The sequence below is a fragment of the Artemia franciscana genome, chromosome 2, assembly GCF_032884065.1.
Source record: "Artemia franciscana chromosome 2, ASM3288406v1, whole genome shotgun sequence".
Classification (NCBI taxonomy): Eukaryota; Metazoa; Arthropoda; class Branchiopoda; order Anostraca; family Artemiidae; genus Artemia; species Artemia franciscana.
In genome coordinates this window covers 65,923,574-65,947,583 of record NC_088864.1, presented here as the reverse complement: position 1 = coordinate 65,947,583, position 24,010 = coordinate 65,923,574, and the positions used below count along the sequence as shown (strand labels likewise).

At 34.2% G+C, this 24,010-nt stretch overlaps 1 protein-coding gene across 1 annotated transcript in view; it reads left to right on the top strand.

Annotated features, from left to right (window-relative positions):
• The window catches only part of LOC136043967 (sodium/hydrogen exchanger 7-like), a gene marked incomplete in the record, with an annotated part of 164,858 nt that overhangs the window by 17,781 nt on the left and 123,067 nt on the right, over positions 1 to 24,010 (top strand). The window contains 7 exon segments of the mRNA XM_065729049.1: positions 28 to 266; positions 3,474 to 3,551; positions 9,122 to 9,198; positions 9,935 to 10,144; positions 11,544 to 11,685; positions 13,505 to 13,610; positions 16,187 to 16,389. Coding sequence (XP_065585121.1) covers positions 28 to 266; positions 3,474 to 3,551; positions 9,122 to 9,198; positions 9,935 to 10,144; positions 11,544 to 11,685; positions 13,505 to 13,610; positions 16,187 to 16,389 — 1,055 coding nt within the window.

The following is a 24,010-nucleotide window of genomic DNA, read 5'->3' as shown; positions in this document are numbered from 1 at the left end:
TTTATTGACTGCCTCCATCTCTTTCAGGATTAGTTTTGGGTGCTGTAATTCGTTTTTCTGGAAATTCACAGAGTGTGCGTGGTTTAGTGGTAGTACCAAAGGTCATGCCAAGAAAAGCAAGCAATTACAATTTGGCAACGCCCCCTGAAGTCATTTGGCTCCAACTGTCTCGTCGTGGAAAAGCAGCCGCAAGTTTAAATAAGACCTACTCGTACACATTCAAAGGAGAAGTAGATGATGTTGTATCCAATGAAATCGAACAAAAGGTAAGTGATCAATTTAGTTATGTAGTTTTCCACACCTTGGTGTTTTGCTTTGACTGTATCTGCAGTTCAAACAATTGCTGTGATTAGTCATTCTGCCCCGAAAAAGAGAGAGAAAAAAAATTACTATTTGGTTTCAATATCTGCCCTCAGGGAATATCCTTCTTTTTTTTTCTTAAGGAAGCAACACCAAATGGTTATGTACCAGAACGCTTTCATTAGATAAAAAATATACCTAATTCGGATGGTGTATATAGTTTCTTAGAATAACATTACTAAACAACACTTTGATCACATTAGGTCTGTTCAGAAAAAGACGTTTAAGTAAAGAGCGAAGTGAGCTCTATGTATAGTTTATTGATTCACCTGGGCATTTAGTATAGAGAATTATCCTGGGAACTGCGGAGGGGGCTCACTCAATCGAAAATTCTTGTGGCCTTTTGCTTTGGTCGATCCCTTGCACTGAAGAAGTGGTAGGTTTGTGTATAAATGCTTCTCTCCATCGCTTGTCGTCTGACGGCAGATTCATGTGAAATTCTTTTCCAGCATTTTCCACAGCAATTATTCTTGCTTCTATTACATTATTGCATCATTCTGTAATAATTAGGCATGTTCCATTGCACAGAGGCCTACCCTCTGAAATACCTAAATTATGCATTAGCATAATTGTCATGTTATTCTTTAGTAAGATGAAACCTCGAGGAATGATGAGGACTATGTTAAACTAAACCAAAAGACGCAATTTGCATGTGGGTTGTCAATGGGGTGCGTTTGCAGTATATTTGGAACGGCTAATGGTATTAAATTGAAGATTGCAGGGTATGTTAGGGAGGATCTAAAACTTAATCAACAGGCACTATGTGTATGCAGGTTGCCAAAAGAGCGTTCCCCCTTTATATCAGGAACGGCTAAGGGCATTAACTTTAAACTTTAGGGCATAATGAGGGCTATTAAGTTTAGTCAAAAGGCATAATATAACGATGCAATTTTCATGGCATGTTGGGTAGGAAGCTGAACTAAAACAAAAGACACTATTTGTATATAGGTTTTCAACTGAGTGTACTTGCACTATCACAGAAAGGCTAAGGGTATTAAGATGAATATTTCAGTAGTGCCTTTTGTGGGTACTTGAGAATCACAACACCATGCTTATTTAAGGTGACTTATGTCTGCAAAAATACAATGAGAGAAACTGGCTGAAGCCTCTACATAAATATAGCTCTAACAGCCGATTCAACCTGGGAATCCTAAAGTTTCAGGGGGAAATAAGAAAAAGGGGAATAAAAACTCGCATTTTTATAGATGGGTAGCACTGAAGCGTCTCTTTAAAATTATTTTTTTTTATAAGCTTTGATCTGGTCGAGGCCCAACTTGGCCTTGGGAAGTAAGAGCTAGTGCCTTACTTGTATCATTTGAGAGTTTGGGTCTATTAAATTCAGTTTTTGTGTCGCATAAAGGAATTATCCTAGAGATTAAAAATTCTAGTGACCTAGCCTCGCTCCGTTACTGGTAGGTAGTAAAACAACAGGGAGTGACAAGGGCAATGATGAACTAAATCAAAAGATAGCGTACGCATGTAGGTTGTCAATGGGACAAGTTTTCAGTATCTTAGAAACGATTAAGACAATTAAGTTGAAACTTTAGGTGTATATTGAGGGGGTTGTAAACTTAATCAACTGATACTATTTGCATGCAGGTTGTAATATATCTGGAACGGCTAAGGATATCAACTTGAAACATTACGTCATAATGAGGGATGTGTTAAATTAAATCAAAGGGCAATATATAAAGATGGAACTTTCTGGGCTTGCTAGGTAGGATGCTGAACCAAATTAAAAGACACTATATGCATCTAGGTTGTCAACAGGATTTATTTGAAACATCTCAGGAACAGCTAAGGACATTAACTTGAAACTTTCAGGGTAATTGGAGGGGACATTGATCCAAGTCAAAAGTCACTATGTGCATACAGACTGCTGAAAACGGCATGTATTGAATTTTCAGTAAAGAGCAAGAGGCAATGTTGCCTTTTGTGAGTATTTGAGGATTTCAATATCATGTGCATTTAAGGTGACTTAGCCAATGTCTGTTTTAGTTTTTTTTTGTTGTTTTAGGTTTGATATCTTGTATAAGGTTATTGGTGCCCCTTTTAACTTTAGATTTGCAGTTTACTTTCGTAGTCAAATGGTGTTTTTTTTCTGTGTTTGATTGCACAAAACGCAAAAAAAAGCAGTACGAGAAACTGATCGTAAACCTAACTCTTAACAGCTTGTTTAACCTGAGAATTCTGAAGTTTTCGGGAAAAAAAGACAATTGTGAAGCATCATGTGATTCGTAGTTTTGACAAAGCTCAATGAACAACAGTAAACCAAATAGTGGTTAATCACTCAACCTTTCTAATGTTTTATTATGTGTAGTTCACGGCCAGAGTCACATCGAAAAGGGCCTGACCTTGCGGCAGTCTTAAATCTATTTATCTGTCTATAGCATTGAAACCTGTTTTTTGACACATCGTTGAAATTTTCGCTCTATGACTCCTTAAAAATCCCCCTAAAACAGTTTTTATGGCTTATGGTCTATTAATGTGCTCTTGGACTCTTTATGTATTATTTACACACACCAGAATTAGTGGAGTTACACACAACGGAATTAGTTAAATCATATTCGTAATTTGGAATTGTAATTTAAGTTTGTTTGTTTGTCAAGTTTTTCGTAGCATATTCTATCCCTTGAAACTATCTGTAGTTTGAAATTGTGCCCATATTTGCTGGTTTGACATTGTATTACTATATCGGCGAAAGTGAGTGCTTTTAAAACTTCGATGTCCAGATTCGCCTGAGGTCTTGGAAAACTGTAGATAAAATAACTCCTATGATTAGTAGAAACAACAATTTATTTCCAGCCATTCGAAGAGAAAATAGAGAAGGGTTGTGGCTCCTCAATTGGAGTCAGGTAGTTCATATAGTGTTTGAGACCGCCTTTTCTTTCTCCAGAATTAACAAAAACTGAAGTTTTTTAAACAATGTTTCTGTTTACCTTTTGAATGTAGCTTATAGATTGTTTTAAGCAAGCCAAAAGGTTCGCAGCCTTTGTGAATGTTTGCTAAGTATTGCTAATATATAATTGTGAGTGTGAAAAAAAAAACAAAAAAAAAACTGGAATGCTTATTTTGTTCTTGTATTTGTGAATATTTAATTATTTTTATTATAGGCTACGTTTGATCCTGAAATATTTTTCAACATTTTACTGCCACCGATTATATTTCACGCAGCTTACAGCATGAAAAGGGTAAGCTTGTTTTTCCTGTTGATTTATTAATCATATTTCAGTTCAGTACTGCCATTCGAAATGATTGCTATTAATCTCCTTCTTCGTCATTACTTTTAGAAAATTTTTGTAATGTTTTTAAAACTATAATTTCTAGTGGTTTTGCATATGACTCACACTTGTTTCAAAATTTATGCAATCCCTCTTCCATAAAACAAATTCATTTGTGTATGCTATAGTCGGTAACAATTTTAAGGTTAGAGCATGCAAATGCTGGACCAGGATATATATGTGTGTATGAATCGTTTCAGATTAACCCTGTCAAAATTCCAAAAGAGTTGGGGTCAAGCTGCAAGGAATTCTTAGTCCACAATTCTGTGAAAAAGGGAGTGATATCTCCCAATAAATTCAATATCTATATGCTCCTTTCTGACAGAACACTTGTCTTGGTACCACTGAACTGTGTTGGAAATTTATTTCAAACCTTACTCGACAGTAAGGCAGTTTAGAACATTGTCTTTTCCTCTTTCTAGTAAATACGACACTAAAACTAAATATTGTTTCTCTTAGTCGTTATTTTGACACTGACGTAATGCATATGTCTAAAGATAGGCTACATAGTTAAATTGGGAAAGGCAGAACAGTTCCTTCTAGGCAAATTGCTCTAGGAAGAATCGTGATCGAAGTTTCAGGTCACATCTCAGTAATGCTGATGATCTTCATATGATAACAGATCGAATTCTAACTGTTATTTGCTGTCTATAGAGGAAGTATAATTAGGAGAACTGCGCCAATTCTCAACGTTAGTGACACCCAAAACAATTGTAGAAGTGATTGCTTAAATTTTATTTGGGAGTTCTAAACAAAAGGAAAACATTTCATTCTTTTTGTCGAAGTTGTGGTTGTAAACGAGCTATTCAGTAACTATTTCTAGTCGGTGTTTACATAGTTTGATTTTGAATTCCAATCACGTTTTAGAAAGCTTTCATATTTTTACTAATTTAAACTTACTCTCTGTTAATACTGCGAAAACTAGTTTTATTTTATGTTCGAGAGTAGGTAAGCCCCAGGGCATTAACCAATATACGATATATTGGTGGATACTTGGAAAAAGTCAGTGACACTGAGGCATGTCATAATAAACTTCAAATGCTTAGGCCTAATGTCGGGCAACTTCGTGACTACCAAGCAGGAATATTCTCGTATCAGTGTTGGAATTGTATCAGTCGTGTGGTATATCAAGGTTTTTACAGCGAAAACTTTTTTGCGAAAACTAGTTTTATTTTATGTTCAAGAGTAGGTGAGCCCCAGGGCATTAACCAATATACGATATATTGGTGGATACTTGGAAAAAGTCAGTGACACTGAGGCATGTCATAATAAACTTCAAATGCTTAGGCCTAATGTCGGGCAACTTCGTGACTACCAAGCAGGAATATTCTCGTATCAGTGTTGGAATTGTATCAGTCCTGAGGTATATAAGGATTTTTACAGAGAAAATAAATCACTTCATAGTTATAGTACCCGCAATGCCGATAATCTAGTAACTGAATACAGAAGTGGAACTAGAAAAGGTTTTTCTGTCAAATATCTAGGTCCTAAGGTTTGGAATTCTCTTTCAGAGAGCATTCGGGCGGAGGAGCACCCAAGAGAAAAACGAAAAACTTTCTATTGAGTCTTGGCTCATAGATGATTTTTGTTTTGTTTTTTCCTTTTTCTTTTCTTTTTTTTATGATTAGGGATTGGTCATAATTTGGTTGTTTATTTATTTCCTTTATTGTTTGTTTAGTTATTGTATATTCGATTAGCAATCACCATCAACAAAGCTCAAGGGCAGTCATTAGAATCATGAGGTATAGATCTGAATACGGATTGTTTTTCCCATGGACAATTATATGTTGCATGTTCAAGAGTCGGTAAACCAATCTATTTATATGCACAGACAATGGGACAGCGAAGAATGTTGTATATTCGCAAGTTTTACGTAGTTCAAAACATCTATATATATAAAAATAGGTTGTTTGTGTGTTATGTCTGTTACACTATGTCTGTTACGCCAGATTATATCTTCTATATATATAAAAATAAGTTGTATGTATTTTTGTGTTGAGGGTTTGCATATGACGTCTGAAAAATAAAGAAGAAAAAGAAAACAAACTACAATGTAAAAACTGGGAATTGCATAAATATTTCGAAAGGCACGTGAAGAGGAATTTTTAGTATAGATCTTAGAATGACAGAAGAAACAGCCGAAATTCCCAGTAAAAACTGGGAATTGCATAAATATTTAGAAATATTTTGACAATAGATTAAAGTAATTCGAAAACCTTAAAACAGATACTTAAAATTTGAGGTTTATTATAAATTGTTGAGCTTAAGCAAGCTTGGCACGTGATGAGGAATTTTTAGTATAGATCTTAAAATGACAGAAGAAACAGCCGAGGAAGCTGCTCAAATAGTTAATTCAAAGAGAAATTTTAGTATAAATCCAACAATGGCAGAAGAAACAGCCGAGGAATCTGCTCAAAGGGTTAATGCCAAAAGGCTTGCGGCTAAAGAACGCAAAACCGCGCAGTTAGATGAAAATCAACCTGGACAGCGAGAGTCAAAACGTATCAAAACTGAAAATGATAGCGATGATGATGGGGTTTGGGATTTTGACTTGGATAAGGTCATCAATGCCTACCAGATTTTAGTTAAAAAAACAAAGGTTCGGCGATATGTATTTCATAGTGATGCTGAAAAATAAAGAAGAAAAAGAAAACTGAAAAAAAGAAAAAAGGTAAAAAACTAAAAAAAAACAAAAAGAAAAAAAAAACTAAAAAAAAAACTAAAAAATAAAAAAAAAGAAAAAACCTAAAAAGAAAAAACGTAAAAAAATAAAAAAAAGGTAAAAAACTAAAAAGAAAGAAAAACTAAAAAAGCTAAAAAACTAAAAAAAAGAAAAAACTAAAAAAACTGGGAATTGCACAAACATTTCAATATATTTTGACAATAGATTAAAGTAATTCGAAAACCTTCAAACAGATACCCAAAATTTTGAGGTTTATTATAAATTGTTGGAGCTTTAGCATGCTTGGCACGTAACGATTTTTCAAAGTGTCAATATTAGAATGAACATTGACAAATTGAAGAAAACAAATCAATAAAAAGAAGAAACTAAAAAAAAAGAAAAACTAAAAAAGAAAAAAACTAAGAAAAGAAAAAACTAAAAAAGAAAAAAACTAAAAAAGAAACTGTATCTATATATATATATATATATATATATATATATATATATATATATATATATATATATATATATATATATATATATATATATATATATATATATATATATAAATAACTTGTATATATGCATGTTTGTTTGTTTGTGGGTTTGCATTTTACGGCATTATAAGTATATAAGGCTTTGTATATGACGTCATTATAAGTATATAAGGCTTTGTATATGACGTCATTATAAGTATATAAGGCTTTGTATATGACGTCATTATTAGATGACACTACAGACCGGGACACCGGGACACAAATGACGACCGGGACACAGGGAATATAAATGACGATCGGGACACTCAAAGAGAAATTACAGACCGGGACACAAATGACGACCAGGACATCGGGACAGAGGGAATATAAATGACGACCGGGACACTCAAAGAGAAATTACAGACTGGGATACCGGGACACAAATGACGACCGGGACACAGGGAATGTAAATGACGACCAGGACACAGGGACACAACTACAACGGGGACCCCGGGGGCACAGGGGGATATATAAATGACGACGGGGATACAGGGAATGTTCGATTAGCAATCACCATCAACAAAGCTCAAGGGCAATCGTTAGAAAAATGCGGTATAGATCTGAATGCGGATTGTTTTCCCATGGACAATTATTATGTTGCATGTTCAAGAGTTGGTAAACCTGACAATCTATTTATATGGACAGACAATTGGACAGCAAAGAATGTTGTATATTCACAAGTTTTACGTAGTTAAATATATATATATATATATATATATATATATATATATATATATATATATATATATATATATATATATATATATATATATATATATATATATATATATATATATATATATATATATATATACATATATATATATTCACAGGTGGGACACAGGGACACAACTAGAATGGCGCGTAACGACTAACGCGCGCGGGGGGCTTGGGTGGGTCGAAGCGCCCCCACCAAATAGGTGTTGGGGTGGCGCGAAGCCCCACCCCAACACCTATTTGTTGGGCAACGACATGCCATGACATGCAATGGCAACGACATGCCATTAAATTTTAGAGGTTCGATTTTTATACCGGGATTTTCAAGTTCCTATTTTCTAAATTAGCTATATTCCAAGAAAGTTGATTAAGAACAAGTGTTTGTTTCAGGGGTGTATCTAGAGCTAAGTATCGAGGGAGGCCCGATGTGACAAGGGCGCAAAAGACCAAAATCTTTAGGGGGGGCAATGTGACAAAGGTGTCAATTTTTGACCAAAATGACAAATTTATTCTAAAAAGAAAAAAAGAGTAAAAGAGTAAAAAAAAGAAAAGAGAAGAAAAAACAGGATAAGAGAGCGCCATAATCTTGGGGGGATCCCCCTTGACCCCCTGGATCCGTTAGTGGACTTTGTCTGCTGGTATTTTTCCATCATGGGTCACCATATCGAATCAGTAGGTCTCCGCATAAGGAGGAAGTTTTAAGCATAACTTTTTCCAAATATTTTTTTCCGTCTTTTTAAAGGCCAACAAATCCATAAACGTTGGGACGTTTTGTGAACCCCGAAAGCCTTGTTATGTGCTCTTAGGACTATATTTTGAACAAATGACTATCTAAGAATAACCTGGAAGGCCTTGTTATGTGATCTTAGGACTATATTTTGAACAAATTACTATCTAAAAATAACCTCAAGTGCTTTGTTATGTGATCTTAGGACTATATTTTGAACAAATGGCTATCTAAAAATAACCTCGAAGGGCTTGTTATTTGATATCAGGTCTTTTTTGAAGAAACGAATATCTAAAAAAAAAACCAAGGGCCTTGTGTGTGCGCTTCGCGCACACAGGAAGATTTGTTTCCAGACTAGGTCGAGGCCGAAGGCCGAGACTGAGTTCCTTGATTTGTTATTAAAATCAAATAGTTGCGAGCATCAAGCTATGATTTAACTGTAGAAGTAGCCAAGGCAGATAGTCCGAGTGAGTGAGAGGCAAATATTCGAAGAAGAATCTTTCGAACGAAAATTGATAGCTTTAGGTGTATTTTCATGGAACAAAAGAGGTAGTGGCACTGCAAAGGATCCAATTCTGCCCTCTTTTGCCTAAAATGAAAATTGTAGCCAGACCGCTGCAGATATGTATCAGACTTGTGTTTTCAAGTAAAAGTAGTAAGCTTATATCTGTCATAGATATAATTATTAATTAAAAAATATGCCTGGAAATCAACACTTATGGGGATCCAGAGCCTCGGCTACGTCCTGGTTAAGAAAGGTTACTGTGCAACGTAGTGTAAAATGTAATTTTTTTAATTACAGTTAAAATGTTCTGATCTTGCGATTTATTTCTTCTAGCGTTTCTTCTTCAAGAACTTGGGAGCAATTTTCACTTTTGCATTTCTGGGTACTACAGTTACGGCCTTCGTTACTGGGTATGTTTTTTATCGTTTCTCTGCTTTCTTTTCACTGCTTTCGTTCTTTGATTTCTATTTTTCATTTATCTATTTTTACCTCTTTGGCTTTTGCTTTCTTTTCTTTTTTGCTCTTTGCATTTTTGCTCGCATCCTTGCATATATTTATAACTGAAATATGAGATCTTTAAAAGGATGTTTCAGTGAGAAAATATTGCTCCTTATCAATGCCTTTCTCTCTCTATACTAATTGTTATTTAGACTAAGCAGAAATTTACAGATAATTTTTGTTTTCCATTGAAAAAAAAATTCCGTGTTTAGACAGTCAAGAAATTTGTCCAAAAGCTATTTGGAATATCGTTTCTTGAGTTCTGTGATTTTCTCCTTTTTTAAAATACATGGCTACGTCCCATGTAGACCAGGGGCTGCTATTTAACGCAAATGAAATACAGTATTTTGTCATCTATAAGGTCAAATTTATGGAAAAATGTAATTTCTCCAGAGAAATGATTCATTGACGAGTGCTGTAGCAATTTCTCAATGTGCTGTATCCTCTGATGAATTTTGCTCAGATATAATACTTTTTGTGACTCTTGTGGTCCATTACTGCTAGGTGGTAGGTCTCATGAAAATCTAAAAGTTGTTGCCGAAGAATGATTTTATCCAATTTTGAGTTCTTTTTGTTTCTGTTTTTCAAATTTGACGCCTCTTTCTTCTCTCACATTTTTTTCTCTTTCTTATGTTCATTCCTTTTCAGTGGAATCATGTGGTCGCTAATCCAGATTGTGCCAAACTTAGCCAGAAAATTTTCATTTTTGGACACGTTATATTTTGGAGCCGTAATTTCAGCCACAGATCCGGTGACAGTCTTAGCAATTTTCTCTGAACTTCATGTTGACGTTAATTTATACGCTCTTGTATTTGGTGAAAGTGTATTCAATGACGCCATTGCTATAGTTATGACCAGGTAGGTACAAATAATGCTCTTTTTTTATTGAGGGGAAGAGCAAATATCCAGTTTCTAAATACAAAATAACATAACATATGCTACTCCTCCCCCCTCCATATGTAGCCTACAGGTAGGATCCTGTTGACATACTTCTTATAAGTTACTTACATATATTTTGTTTCTCCGACATTTGGGACGTACAGAGCATCAACACCTCCAAGTTGACCTCCCTTGACCTCCAAGTTGGAGGATCTTTAGCCAAAAACCGTAGCTCGTTGAGGGAAGAACGTAGTTCTTGACCTCTTGTCTTAGTTTCTAGGAACTGACCAATCGTGGTCCGTTTTCTATCCGTCTCGTGGAGATCTAGAGGGGTCCACTGCTACATGTCATATGGAAGTCTTCCCTGTCTCATTCATTATGACTCCAGTACTGTCATCTTCTTTGTCCGATCTCATCGGTTATTTGTGGCTGCTTAAACAATTTCTTAAGCGACAATGCTTTTCCATTTACAAAAAATTAAGAAAGGGGTTTAATATAAATAAAGCTATGGAACAAAAGCACAAAAAACAGCAACAAAACTTTAAATAATAAAAAATCCGAAGATTTCGGCTCCACGTCCTGGAACCCTTTTCAGCGGAAAAAAATATAAGAAAAAAACGCACGAAAAAAAATTCTTTATGTAATCGAACTATCTAAAAAAATTTAAATAACACACAAGAGGAAAAAAGCAAACAACTAAAAAATAAACAAATAAATATAAATCACAATTTAAACACATCCAAAACTACACTTACTGTGAACGCTGATAAGACAAAACGAGTGTCTATAGTACACAACAGATAATTCTCCTCTTTACTGTCAGATGGAAAAATGGGATATAATAAAAAAGAAGGGTATATTTAATTGAAAGAAAAGTCATTGAATCCCAGGGCAAAATCCCTGATTAAACTTTCCCGGTTAAAAACATTTGAACTGCATAAGGCAACCGGTCAAAGAAACTTATGCATTATAAGTGAAATATTTTTTTTTTATTTACTAATATAACTGCAGTCCGTTGACTTCCCAGCTATGACCTCATCCCGATTTCCGCTTGCAAGATTGACACCCATTCTGGAACTATCATATAACACTTCACTGTTAGAACTCAATCAAAAACCCGTAGAAAGCTAAAAAACAATTGTCAAAAATGCATTATCTCGTGTTGTAATCCCCCTCCCCTAGAAAATTATAACATTTGTAAAACTATATCATTTTGACTGGAAAAAACAACTTGGTAAAAACCTTAGCCCTTCATTCTTGAAAATGATTTTGCTGCTAAGGAATGTCCTTGATCGGAATATACTGTTGAAAATAAGATTAATTGGTTTATTTTGTGCAGATTTCTTTTTCCTTATCGTTCATACTTTTGTTTTTCCAGGGCCATTCAAAGTTACAGCGAATATAACACAGTCCAAGAAGGTTTCGAAATGAACGCATTCTTTTACGCCGTTGGCAATTTCTTGGCAATTTTCTGTTCGTCGTTTATGCTTGGATCCTGCCTAGGGATCAGTACCGCATTGATATCCTTTTTGTCGTCGTTTTGATTTTATTGTTATTTCACTTTTTTGTAGCTTCATTTTATCTCTATTTCTTTCTTTTTACCCTTTCAGGTTCTTTGCTGTTCAAAAATACCACATATGAATCGAAATGTTAATCTAATGTTCAGTGTGTAATCACACCAAAACAAAAGGGTGTAAGTTGTATCTAGGGGGGAGAGTATTCAGTTGCAATGCATCACACTGAAGTTAATGCCAAACTGGTAACCTGATATTTAAATAACTCGGCATCTCTCCTCACGTATTCACGTAAGTAAAGATTGAAAGCCAACCATGGCATTTAAAACATCCAGGTCCTAATATTACCTGACTCCCTCACATAAAGCCCTCGAAGAAACACTCTTTTGACCCCCCTCCTCCCCACAAAGTTTGTGGATGTGTCCCTGTCAGGTGACCATGTATCTAACGCTTTTCCTGGTTATTTGTTATTGTTAAAAAATATCCCTAGCTTAATTACTAACTGCTTAGTTAATATTTAATTAATTGTTAATTGCTAATTGATTAGTTAATTGCTTTAATTGATTAGTTAAGATGGCACTGGAGTATTTTGTATTTATTATCTTTAAAAAATAATTAAAAAATTTTGTGTTTTGTAGACAGTGACTTGAAACATCTGATTTTTGGTTTTGAAACTTTCTGAATTTAATGTATTGTTATCTGTAGTCTGTCCATAGAATTAACAGGGTGGATTCTTCCCATGTTTTACTACTCTCTGATTTTTGGTTAAATAATGCTCTTTTTCAGGTTTTGGGCATCTTTTTCCCTGATAAAATGTCCTACCGCCCTTTATTATAGTAAGACTATATGCAACGTTTGAAAGGAATACACCACCATGTGTCTATAGTTGTTTAGAAACTGGGAGGAAATGCATAGCTTTTTCACATTTTAAAACTGATTCTTCATCTCAGACATTTTGTCTAGTAACATGCGAATATGCTAACTATAAATATAGTTTATTAAAGATGAAAAAGCAAGAACTATTATAAAAACTTAAAATGTCAGTGCTGATGAGGGTGAATTATTTTTGGATCAAATCCTTCATCTTTACAGCTTCTTGTATTTTAACTGTCTAGTTTATTTAATTATATTTTATAGATTATTTAACTATAGTTTATTTTGCAACAGTAGCTCAGAAAACCCAGTGGTTTTACGGCTCAAAAATGGTGCAATGTTGTGACTCTTATCTCTTTTGTCACTAGGAATGGACAACAGAACTTAAAATTTTTTCCATTAATGCCGCCATTTGTTCGATACAATCGACCCTTGAAAAGAGCAGCATTCAATCATACCAAACTTTATCAGAAAAACTATACGAATTTCAGTACTTTCTTAAATGGAAGACTGAATCTGCTGAAGGGTTGTAAAGCTGTTGAATTTGAGGGTGCAATTTTCTTAAAGGGCCGCATTAATTTTTGAGGGCATTTTTCTGGCTATTGGTTTTGTATATAATTGATTACGAAACCGATTAAATCGAACGTATTTAGAATTAGCATACAAGGTAGTTTCTTTGATGCATATATTGTTTTCAAATATCGTTTTATATACGTCCGGTTATCAATGACACGGTTGCTCTTTAATACTATCTATTACCATTAACGGCCTGATTAACAGGTTTAACTTTATAACTGGTCTTTCTTTTTACTTCAGCCATTCAATTGCTTTTGCTTGGTCAAATCTCATTCAATTTCAAATGTAGATCTCCTATTTTTGTTCGCGGTTGCTTTAGCCTATATTTTCCAGTTGTTCTAATTTTCTGTGTCAATTTTCCTTGACTCCTAAGCACTTGACCAAATTTACCCGAATTCGAGATTTTCCACTGCTTGAGACGTGTCTGTTCGTTTTGATGTCCTATACCTCATTTTTAATTGCCGAAGCCTCCGATCTTACCGGTATGTGCATCTTTTTTGTCTTCACATTAACTTTTTGTTTTCTTCTTTCATTCATTTTTTGTCCTTGGTTTTTTCTCTCATGTTACATTGGCAAAAGTCCGGATCTTTGTGCTAATACTCATCTCCTCTCATGTTTTCGCATGTCCCTTCTTATTTGTTTTACTATTACTTTATGTTTACGTCTATTTTGCATTTTCTTCCTTATCTTTGTCTCGAGTCTTTTCTCTTCTGTTGTAATGGTGTGTTTTCGAATGAAGTTGCTTAGGATCTTAATGATATTTTGATATCTTTATTTTTCATTTTCCGTTTTACTTTCTCGTAATTTTTACGCTTACTTTATCTTTCCTTCTTTACTGCATCAACTTTTTTCTTGACACTGTGTATTCTTTGTCCCCAAAGTGAATTTACGTAGCACTGACAAAAGGCACCTGTTATGGTTTTGCTATCTGGAATTTAAATGTAGTTTTACTCAGAGTCATTACAGGTTGTCAATTAATTGGCTATTATTTCGGCTCACAATGAATCTTCGTTGGATTCCTGTATTATTTCTGCTTATTTACCTAAAAGTATTTTTTGAGAATTTGAAAAAAAAATCAGAAAAACTCCTTTTTCCAAAACTGGGGTAAAGAAAAAATGACTGTTTCTTACAAAAAAAATAATTGAACGAATCATTTGAAAAGTACTCCAAATTCAATATACCATGATTTGGATAGGGTGCTTGATTAATTACTGTTTTCTTTAATTTATACTTAAAATTGAGTCGTGCTCGTGTGAGTAGATTGTTTAAACACCAACTAAAGTTTAAACGCGTTACAAATAAAGAGACCCTCAGCGATATGTAAATAGCTTTGTTCAAGGTATTTAGACGTTTTGCTGTGTTTAAGTTGCTTTTTTTTCATGGCACATCAAAAAAGATTTCCTTAGGGGCGAGGTCTTAAAGGCGAATCTTGTTACTGGAAAGACTAATAATTTCTTAGGTTTAGATGCTACAACTTGGGATAAAATTGCTTAACTGTTGAATTATATAATAAGGTGGAAAGTTATAATGTTACTGTTAATAACTTCATATTTACAGAATGTAACAGACATCGTAATCTATCTTTCTCTGCCTCTTATTCCCAACCAGTTGGATTTACTAGAATCAGTTTTAATTTTTTAGATTTTCGTGAAAGAGGTAGCTAATCATATAATTAATTAACTTTTAGAAGTTTACTAACATTTGGACTTAAATTTTATTAGAAATTATTTGTTTATATTATACTAAATTTGACTCTTGGCACGGTATGCATTACGCAAAAATCCTTTATGATACCGGACCAAATTTTTAATATATTTGATTATTTTTCTTCTATGGTGATTCCATTTTTATCTGATCTGTGATTATACAACCTTTTTGATTGTTGAAGTTCTATTCAAAGGTGTTATAACTATATTGTGACGACGCCACAATAGTCTGTTCACCCTTAGCGTAATTTTTATCTATTGTTGTGATTTTCAGGCAAAGGATCTCCTTATGGATCTCGTATGTGACGTGTTATCTTGAACTAGTTATTACTGTATGTCATTCTTTATGTTATCGTTAATTATGGATTTTTTAATAGTTATTCGTAATTCAGTTTTGACAGCGTTCCTCTGACGTTTTGGGTTGCTGTATTGTTATGGCAGGCTTGCTACCAAGCCTGGGCAACAGATTCAAAGTACCGGAACCCACATGGGCGTGTGGTGTATTTTTGACAAACTTTAATTGGCTTATAAAATTATTCAAGTTTTCTGGTCTTCATATGTTGACATCTTTAAGGTTTTTCCTCTGATGCTTTAATATGCATTGTGTTTCATATGTTTGTTACTTAATAAATATGCCCTTTGTCCTTCGTACTAGGGACATTGTCCAGTTAACAGTGTTAATCGGACCATTACGTCTGTTTTTTTTTATTTTTTCTTTGTTTGTCTCTTGTTCATTACTATCCCTAGTACTAATATAGTACTAATTTACTTTACTACTTCGTGTCTTGAACAAAAAATTAAATAGGAAAAATTAAACGAAGTTACTAATACGGTGTAAATTATTTGGGTAATAACTTTGTAATTTGTTTATTTATCGGCGCTTTTACTTTTAAATGCTAATACTAAGTTTGCTATAAAGCTATTTGATTATTTTCTTTAAGATTGATCTTCGTTGCTATTTCGGTCAATATTTCCATTATATAAAATCTATTATTATATTATTTTTGCTAATCAATATTTCAATATTTTTTTACTATGAATTTGCATTTCTTTTTTTCTTTATATCGATATTAATGTATTTCTTTATCTTTCATAATTTGTTCGTTTTTTGATCCGTGGACTTTTCTTTATGTTTTCAATGAATTTACTAATTGTTTTTGTTTTTCTATATTGATATTTATTTGTTTTTCTTCAAAATATTTCTCATTCCTTTACTTATCTATATATCCTTCCTTATTTAATACCAATATCAAAAGTTTAGCCCTTTTTTTCATTTACCTTAAATTGATTTTATAAATAAATGCTCTTTGTCTATTAGTGTAATACATTTTTATATATTTCCATTCTTTTAGGAATTGTGTCATTGCTGTTTTGCGGCATGTGTCAAGCCCATTACACGTATAACAACTTATCTCCCGAGTCAAGACTGTGGACTAAGTCACTATTTGAACTTCTTAACTTTTTAGCTGAGAACTTTATATTTTCATATATTGGTGTATCGATGTTTACTTTTCCAAAGCACCATTTTGACATTAGTTTTATTATCATTGCATTTGTAAGTACTTTTTATTTTTCCTTATCTTCTCTATATTTCCTGGTTTTTCATTTACATCATTTTAAGCTCTCTTTTTTGAGTTTTACCATCATTTTTGCTATTATTATTATTTACTGTTTCGTTTGGTCTACTGTCGTTGTGTTTGTAAGTACTTCTTATTAATCATCATCATCTAATAATTCTTCTTTCCTTTTTCTAAATGACCTTTTAAAAAAACTTAAATGATGAGATTAACAACAGAAAAATATTTTATGTTTCTATCTGTCTTCGCACATGGATTTCTAAATGACATTTTTTATCTTTTCTAAATGACCAGGTAAGCAATGGTAAGTGTCTATCCTTCGATATGCCTTCGAACATTGTCCTCCAAGTGACCTTTTTTTTAATAGCTTTTCAAATGACAAGGGGACCAGCGGTAAACTTTTATGCATCGATTTGTCCTCGAATATCGTCCTCTAAATGACTTTTTTTTAAAGGCATACTGTGTTTATATCTGACAGTTTTTTTATTTATGACAACAGTTTATACAGTTTTTTTGAATATATTTTAATAATAAGATCCTTACCAGAGGAACTTTGAAACCCTTGCTCTAATAGTCTAGATTTTAGTGCACTATGTGCCTAATTATTTGTATTAAACGAAAATGTTTGCATGGACAAGATTTTTAAGATCATAAATATGAAGACTCGCTTTGGATCCTCGTATTGTTAATTAAAGTTCAACTGTTCTGGATTCCAAGTCTTTGATAATATATCAAATTTCCTATTACATTCAGACAAAAAGCTTTAACTATTTTTGCATCCAAAATAAAAATATGTGACTTCAATCGAACTTCTTAGTGGTCGTTTCAGAAGTATGGTCGGATTTTTCAGGGTCCCGTAGTTCTAGTGTAAAAATCGTCCGAAATTTCGTTTTTGCTGAATTGTGGATAATATTTTGGGTCTTATTATCTTATTTTTAATTATCATTTTGTTTCTAATGCAGCTTTCTATGGTACTTTAAAACTGATCATCTAGAAGTTTTTTTTTAGCAATAGAGAATTTTAACATGCGTAATTTTTGGCCCTTTTTTTTTAAAAAAAAAACAATATTTTGATACAAACAAACTTATCTATTAAAACTTGTCCTAACTTTTTTAATGTAAATTTTCGCCGTGAATTACGAATGCATTTACATTCTACCCTTGACTTCCAACGACTTCAACTATAATGAACAACTTAATGGAAGTATTGACCTTTGACCTACTGCAGTAAAAATTGAAATTGAATTGTGTTGAAATTGTTTTAATTTATCTAGTTACGCACATTTTAATTAAGTACAAGAAAAATGTAAAAAACTATGCGCTCTTTTTGAAAATTAAATAAAAAATAAAAACAGTTTTTTTTAACTGCAAGTAAGGAGCGACATTAAAATTGAAACGAACAGAAATTATTCGGTATATGAAAGGGGCTGTCCTCTCCTCAACACTTGGCTCTTCACGCTAAAGTTTGACTCTTTCTCACAACTATACTTTTTAAAACAATAAAAAAGTGTAGCGTAAAGAGCGAGGCGTTTAGGAGGGGACAACCCCTTTCATATCCCGAATAATTTCTGTTCGTTTTCAGTTTTAATTGGGCTCCTTACTTGCAGTTAAAAAAAACTTGTTTTTTAAAAAAGTTTAATTTCTGAACTTTTTTTTAATTACTGCATGTTTTGATTTTGGCTCACTGCACATGAATAATTAAAAGAAATTTGCATATTAATTTTTTTTTCCGGCTAAATGGCTTTCTCATAGTTTTGATCGGACGATTTTGATAAAAAAGGGGTGGGGGAGGAGGCCTAGTTGCCCTCCAATTTCTGGTTACTTAAAAAGGCAACTAGAATTTTTATATTTTTTTACGAACGTTTTTATTAGTAATAAATATACGTAACTTACGAATTAACTTACGTAAGGGGGTTTCACCCCTCGTCAATATTCGCTCTTTACAATAAAGCTGGAATTTTGTTCCATTTCTTTAAGAATGACCCCTGAATCACAAAGGCCGTGGAATAAATAGTTGAAGTTACTAAAAATACTTTGGCGTAAAGAGCGAGGTATTGTGGAGGAGACGAACTCCCTTGTTTACGTCATAATTTCTGTTCTTGTTAGGTTTTAATGCTATTCCTTGCTTCTAGCTGAATTTTTTTAATTTATTTTCTCATTGTTTTTTGAAGTAATGCTAGAATATCCTGCAGCTCCTTCATGGAAATTCTCTTTCCTCATAATAAATTCCTCAATGGAAAGATCCTCCCGCGTAACCCCTCCCCTGAACCCCCCTCCCATCACGAAAAAGTTAATGAATTTTGGGGATGTTTCTCCCTATTTTCTAAAATAAGGCAAATTTTTTTCAGGCTCGTAATATTTGATGGGTAAGACTAAACTTGACGAAACTTATATATTTAAAATCAGCATAAAAATACGGCTTCTTTTGATATAAGTATTGGTATTAAAATTCCATTTTTTAGAGTTTTTGTTACCATTGAGTCGGGTCGCTCCATACTAAAGTTCGTTACCACGGACTGTTTGATAAAGCTTCCCTTAAATTAGATTATGTATGTTACTCTAGGACACTCAGATGATCTTAGAGTCATAGATATAATTATTAGCCAGGTTAACGAACCTTGGGGGTTCTTGGAGTTCACGGGTGCAAGAATAGGTTTGAAAACTAATTATAAGGAGACTGAGTTAATTAGACTTGGAATAAATGAAGATGAGGAAGTAAGTTAGGTAACGAGAAAATCAATCAAGAAGATATTTCCACATATCTGAGTAGTATTATTAGTGAATATGGTAAATGCTGTGAAGATATGCTTTTTTGCTGTTGAAATAAGTTTTGGAAGAGAAGAATGAAAATTAAGACTAGAATATTGGAAGCCAGGTTTTGACAGTGGGGGTTTTGGAACGCGGGGATTTCAAAAGGCTGAGGAAGATTTGTTAAATATATTCAAGAGGGATTGCGTAACTACAGTTTTAGAAACTCATTTGACTGACCGTATATAAAATAATTGACAATACTAAAACCCTCTTTGATCCCATTGTCTAGAACTATAAGGAAAGAATAGTTAAGAGGACTAGGCCACTTTTTAAGGATGAAGGATGGCAGATTGCCAAAGATTGTGCTTTTGGCCATCCATACGGGATCGAACAAAAAGACGTCGGCCCATAGTGGGTTTAATTTAATTTAACTAAAAGAATTTGGAGGAAATGGGAACTTCATAATAGGTGTTGATGGGTAGATTTGAACGGATTAGTCTCTGCAGCTATGGTGACCTGAGGTGGCTTGGTGCTGTAGTGAGTTGCTAGGAGTAGTGGCAGTAGTAAGCAAGAAGTAATATCACAAATCTTGGAAGAATACTAACCACTTATGGATGTGCCTTTTGCTGTGCGGAACCGGTTTTTTTTTTCACACACTTGCTGTAAGTAATTTGTTCTTGACAAGGCAAAGTGTATGTGCAGCTCTTGTAAGGGTCAACCACGCTTCTGAATTCTCACCAGCCGTTCCTTCGGGATGAAACTTAGATGAAGACTTGTTTTGTGTCTTTTTGTTTCAAAACAAAGCAGTGGAGTTTCCCAACAACAGAGCTAACTAGACAAATGGGAATTCAACTGCGATGGACCACAGTATGTATAGCTACAATGAATGTACGGTTGCTTCTTTTAAAACGTTCTTTCCAGTGTATTATTTGAAACCAAGGCTTGAAGGGGGTCAAAAAGTCAATTTTGTATTGTTCAATACCAAACCCAGGAAATCAGAAGCCTAAAAAGCGTTAAAGGTTCCACCTGTCTCTGTGGTAAGCATTAAAGGAGTATTGGATCTCTAGATGATGAAAACTAGAAGATTCTTAAGTTGTTTTTCAACAGTCGAAGCGTTTGCTTAATAATTGCTTAGAGATTCCCAACCTAACACTTTTTATGGAATAACTAACCGCTCATAAACGTATGGTGTGACACTTCGAACTATTTACTACAATGTATATATTTATCTGCCCTGGAATTGTTGGAGTCAAAAGCAATATTAAAGGGTTAAGATGATATATTAAGCTGCAAGTCTTCGTCTATTGATTGAACCTTAATTGAAAGGTTCAATCATGCAAAATATTACCGCTTACATAATAATCATAATTAATCGCTGAATCATCAGGTCACCTTTACCAGGTCACTTATAAAAGTATGCTTCCCAAGGAGAGAAAATGGTCTCAGAAAAATCTTGTTAATCTTGTTAGTTTTGATTGTAAACAATTTGCATTATTTTTTTTCAAAAAAACTTTAAAATCTCAGTTACTTGTAACCGTGGTTGGTAGAAGATTTGTGTAACCTGGTTTAGGGTTGAACCAATTGTATATATATTTATGCATAGGATATTCTTTGTAGGGCTGTATTATAAAAGATGATTTTGTATTCTTGCAGATTTTAAATTATTCTAGGTATTCTGACTGTAGAATTAGGCTGGGAGTCAATTTGGCGGGGTTTCATGGGACCGAATTTAGTCCTTTGCGACATTAAGAATTTTGGAGACTGATATTTACCTGATTTTATCTACAATTGAAATCAGATGATATCAGAAAATAGAATGTCAATTTTTAAAGTTGCCGTCTGGAAAAATAAAGTGTATTGACTACTATTTCTATGATACTGAAAATGAAACTTGCTCTTCACGCTAAAGCTTTTAGTGCTTTAAAAGAAACATTCTGTTCTAATGAACGGCCCTTGTGTTTCAGGAGTCGCTCTTAAAAAAAATGGGATTAACAGTAAAACCTTACCGTAAAGAACAAGGTATTTAGAAGGGGGAAAACCTCTTCGTATACGGAATAATTCCTGTTTGTTTTGAGTTTTAATGTTGCTCCTTGCTCTCTGTTGAAAAAAAATATGTTTTTATATTTAATTTCTGATCCTTTTTCAAATAATGCAGGTAAACCTGGCTCACTCTCCATGAAAAATTTTATCCTCTCGCAGCAAACTCCTCCTTGGAAAGTTTTTCCCACGTAGAATACAACCCCTCCCCCTAAAATCACCTCCGGACAATTCCATCCCCGGTAGGAACTCCCACCTTCCATAACTTTCTTGCGGACGATTCTTTCTGGAAAATTCTCATTAGCACACTTTCATTTGGAAAACACTTTAATTCTAATCGTTTTTCCAATCACTCCGGAAATACCCCCTTTCGTGGAAATCTTTCCCCAGAAATCGAAACCTGCAGAAAATTTCCCCCGGAATATCTCCAAATGCAAATTTGAGGTGGCAAAAAGGAAGTAAGACCAATAAAAAGAGTTTCTTATAGGAATTCTGTCAAATCCCCCCAATGTAAAACTTCCCTCTGAAAGTTCACCCCCGAAAACTTCCCTCCCCACGTAAAACCCTTTTCATGGAAATCCACTCCAAACACAAAATTTTTCCTCCCCTGAAAATTGTGTGTATACTTCCCAATAGCAAATACTATATGCAAATAATGGTCAAATTTCATAACTAATAGCCCTTCTCCAACGGGCTGTAGGGGGTATATATCCCCTAAAGGCATAGTTATTGGATCTTTCAACTATGTCAAACAAAATGGCTATCTCTAAAATTTTGATTGGGCTAAACGGGCGTAGGAGGGGGGTTGCTATTTACCCCCCCCCCCCCAATCCTTTTTGCCACTTAAAAAGGGCAATAGAATTTTCAATTTCCGCCCGAATGCACCCCCTCCCGATATCCTTGGACCATTAGCTCGATACGATCACCCCTGAAAAAAAAAACTCGCATCCGTGACCAAAATCCCAAATTTTTGCTGTTTTGAGTGTGGAACCTCTTCAGCAGGGTTTCCTGATATGCTGAATCTGATGGTACAATTTTCATTAAGATATAAAGTACAATTTGTTTCTGATCTAAATGTTTTAAATAAAAATCTACCTATCTTTCTCAGACTCGGAACTTTTGATGGATAATACTAAACTTGATTAATCTTATATATTTGGAATCAACTTGAAAAGCCAATTCTTTTGATTTGTTTATTGATATGAAAACTATTGTTTAGAGTTTCGGTTAATATTGAGCCGAGTCACTCCTTACTTAGAGTTCTTTACCACGAATTGTTTGATATATTTGTCAGTCATAGATTCATTATAAATGAAACAGCATGTTAAATTTAAATCTGTCTGCTAAACTAAACAATGTTAATGTTAGATTGGGATAGATATAAAAGGACAGACAGACAAATTTTCAATAAAACCATACAACTGCTTCTAATTGCACCTTGAGCATCATTTAGGCTAGGATAGATTTAGGCTAGCTCGAGCCTGTCATTATTGAGATGAAATCAATAAAAAAAAGTAGCTTAAAGAAACAACCGCAACAAAAATCCAAAGTAGCTAATATTACTTCGGGCTCAAAAGGATAAGTACTACTACTGCTTAACAATTCACCGCAGCACCAAGCTGCCTGAGGGCAACAAAGGTCCGCACGCTCCCCTTCTATCTCGATCTATTCAAAGCCCCCCTCTTTAACCCTCCCAGGAAGTTCCCATTTCCCTTAAATCTTCCCTTGCGACATTCTCCCAGCCCAACGGAGGACGAGCCGCTTTTTGTTTTGCCATATACGGTTGGCCGAAAAGGACCATCTTTGGCAATCTGTAGTCTTTAATCCGCAGAACGTGCCCTAGCCATCTTAACCTTTCTCTCATTATAGCCCTTGAAAATGGGGTTGAACCACACCTTTCGCACAGCCTACTGTCTTAAATATGATTAGTCGATCGGGTACCCAAAACTATCCGTCGGTAATTTAGGAAATCTTCCCCCGTGTTTCTTAGCGCCCATGCTTCAGAACCATACTGGACTAATCTTGGTTCGCCGTCTTATCTTCCTGTTCTTCCAAACTTTTTCAATTGTGAAAAAAACTGGCTATTCTACTTTTGTCATCTTCGCTGCACCCGTCGTCTTCACTAATAATGTTACCTAGATAGTTAAAGCTATCCACTTGATTAATCTTGTCGTTATCCAATGTCACTTTTTCATCTTCACTTATTCATAGCGTTAGCGACTCTGTCTTCTTAGCATTAGTTTTCAAACATATTCTAGTACCCTGAACTCGCAAAACCTCTAAAAGCTCATTCATTTTGCTCAAACTTTCTTCTAGGATGCTTAAATCATCAACATAATCTAAGTCCATGTAAGTTTTACTTCCCTATTTGATTCCTCGTTCTCTCATTGCCTTTGCTATGCTCTTTAAGACAAAGTCCATTAAAATAATCCATATAAGTGGGGATAGAACATAACCCTACTTAACTCCTGATTTAATACGAAACCGGCTACCAACCTCGTAGTGCTGATCACTTTAATGTATTTGTCTGGTATCAAACAGTTCGTGATAACGGACTGAAAGTAAGGAGCGACCCGGCTGAATAGTAATCGAAATTCTAAAAAAAAACGGAATTTTACAATAGATATATCAAAAGAATTGGATTTTTATGACAATTTCCAATATATAAGTTTTCTCAACTTTAGTCTTACCCATCGAAAGTTACGAGCCTGAGAATAGTTGCCATATTTTAGGAAAAAGAGGGAAATGCCCCCTGACAGTCATAGGATGTTAATGAAAATCACACCATCAGATACAGCGTATCCGAGAACCC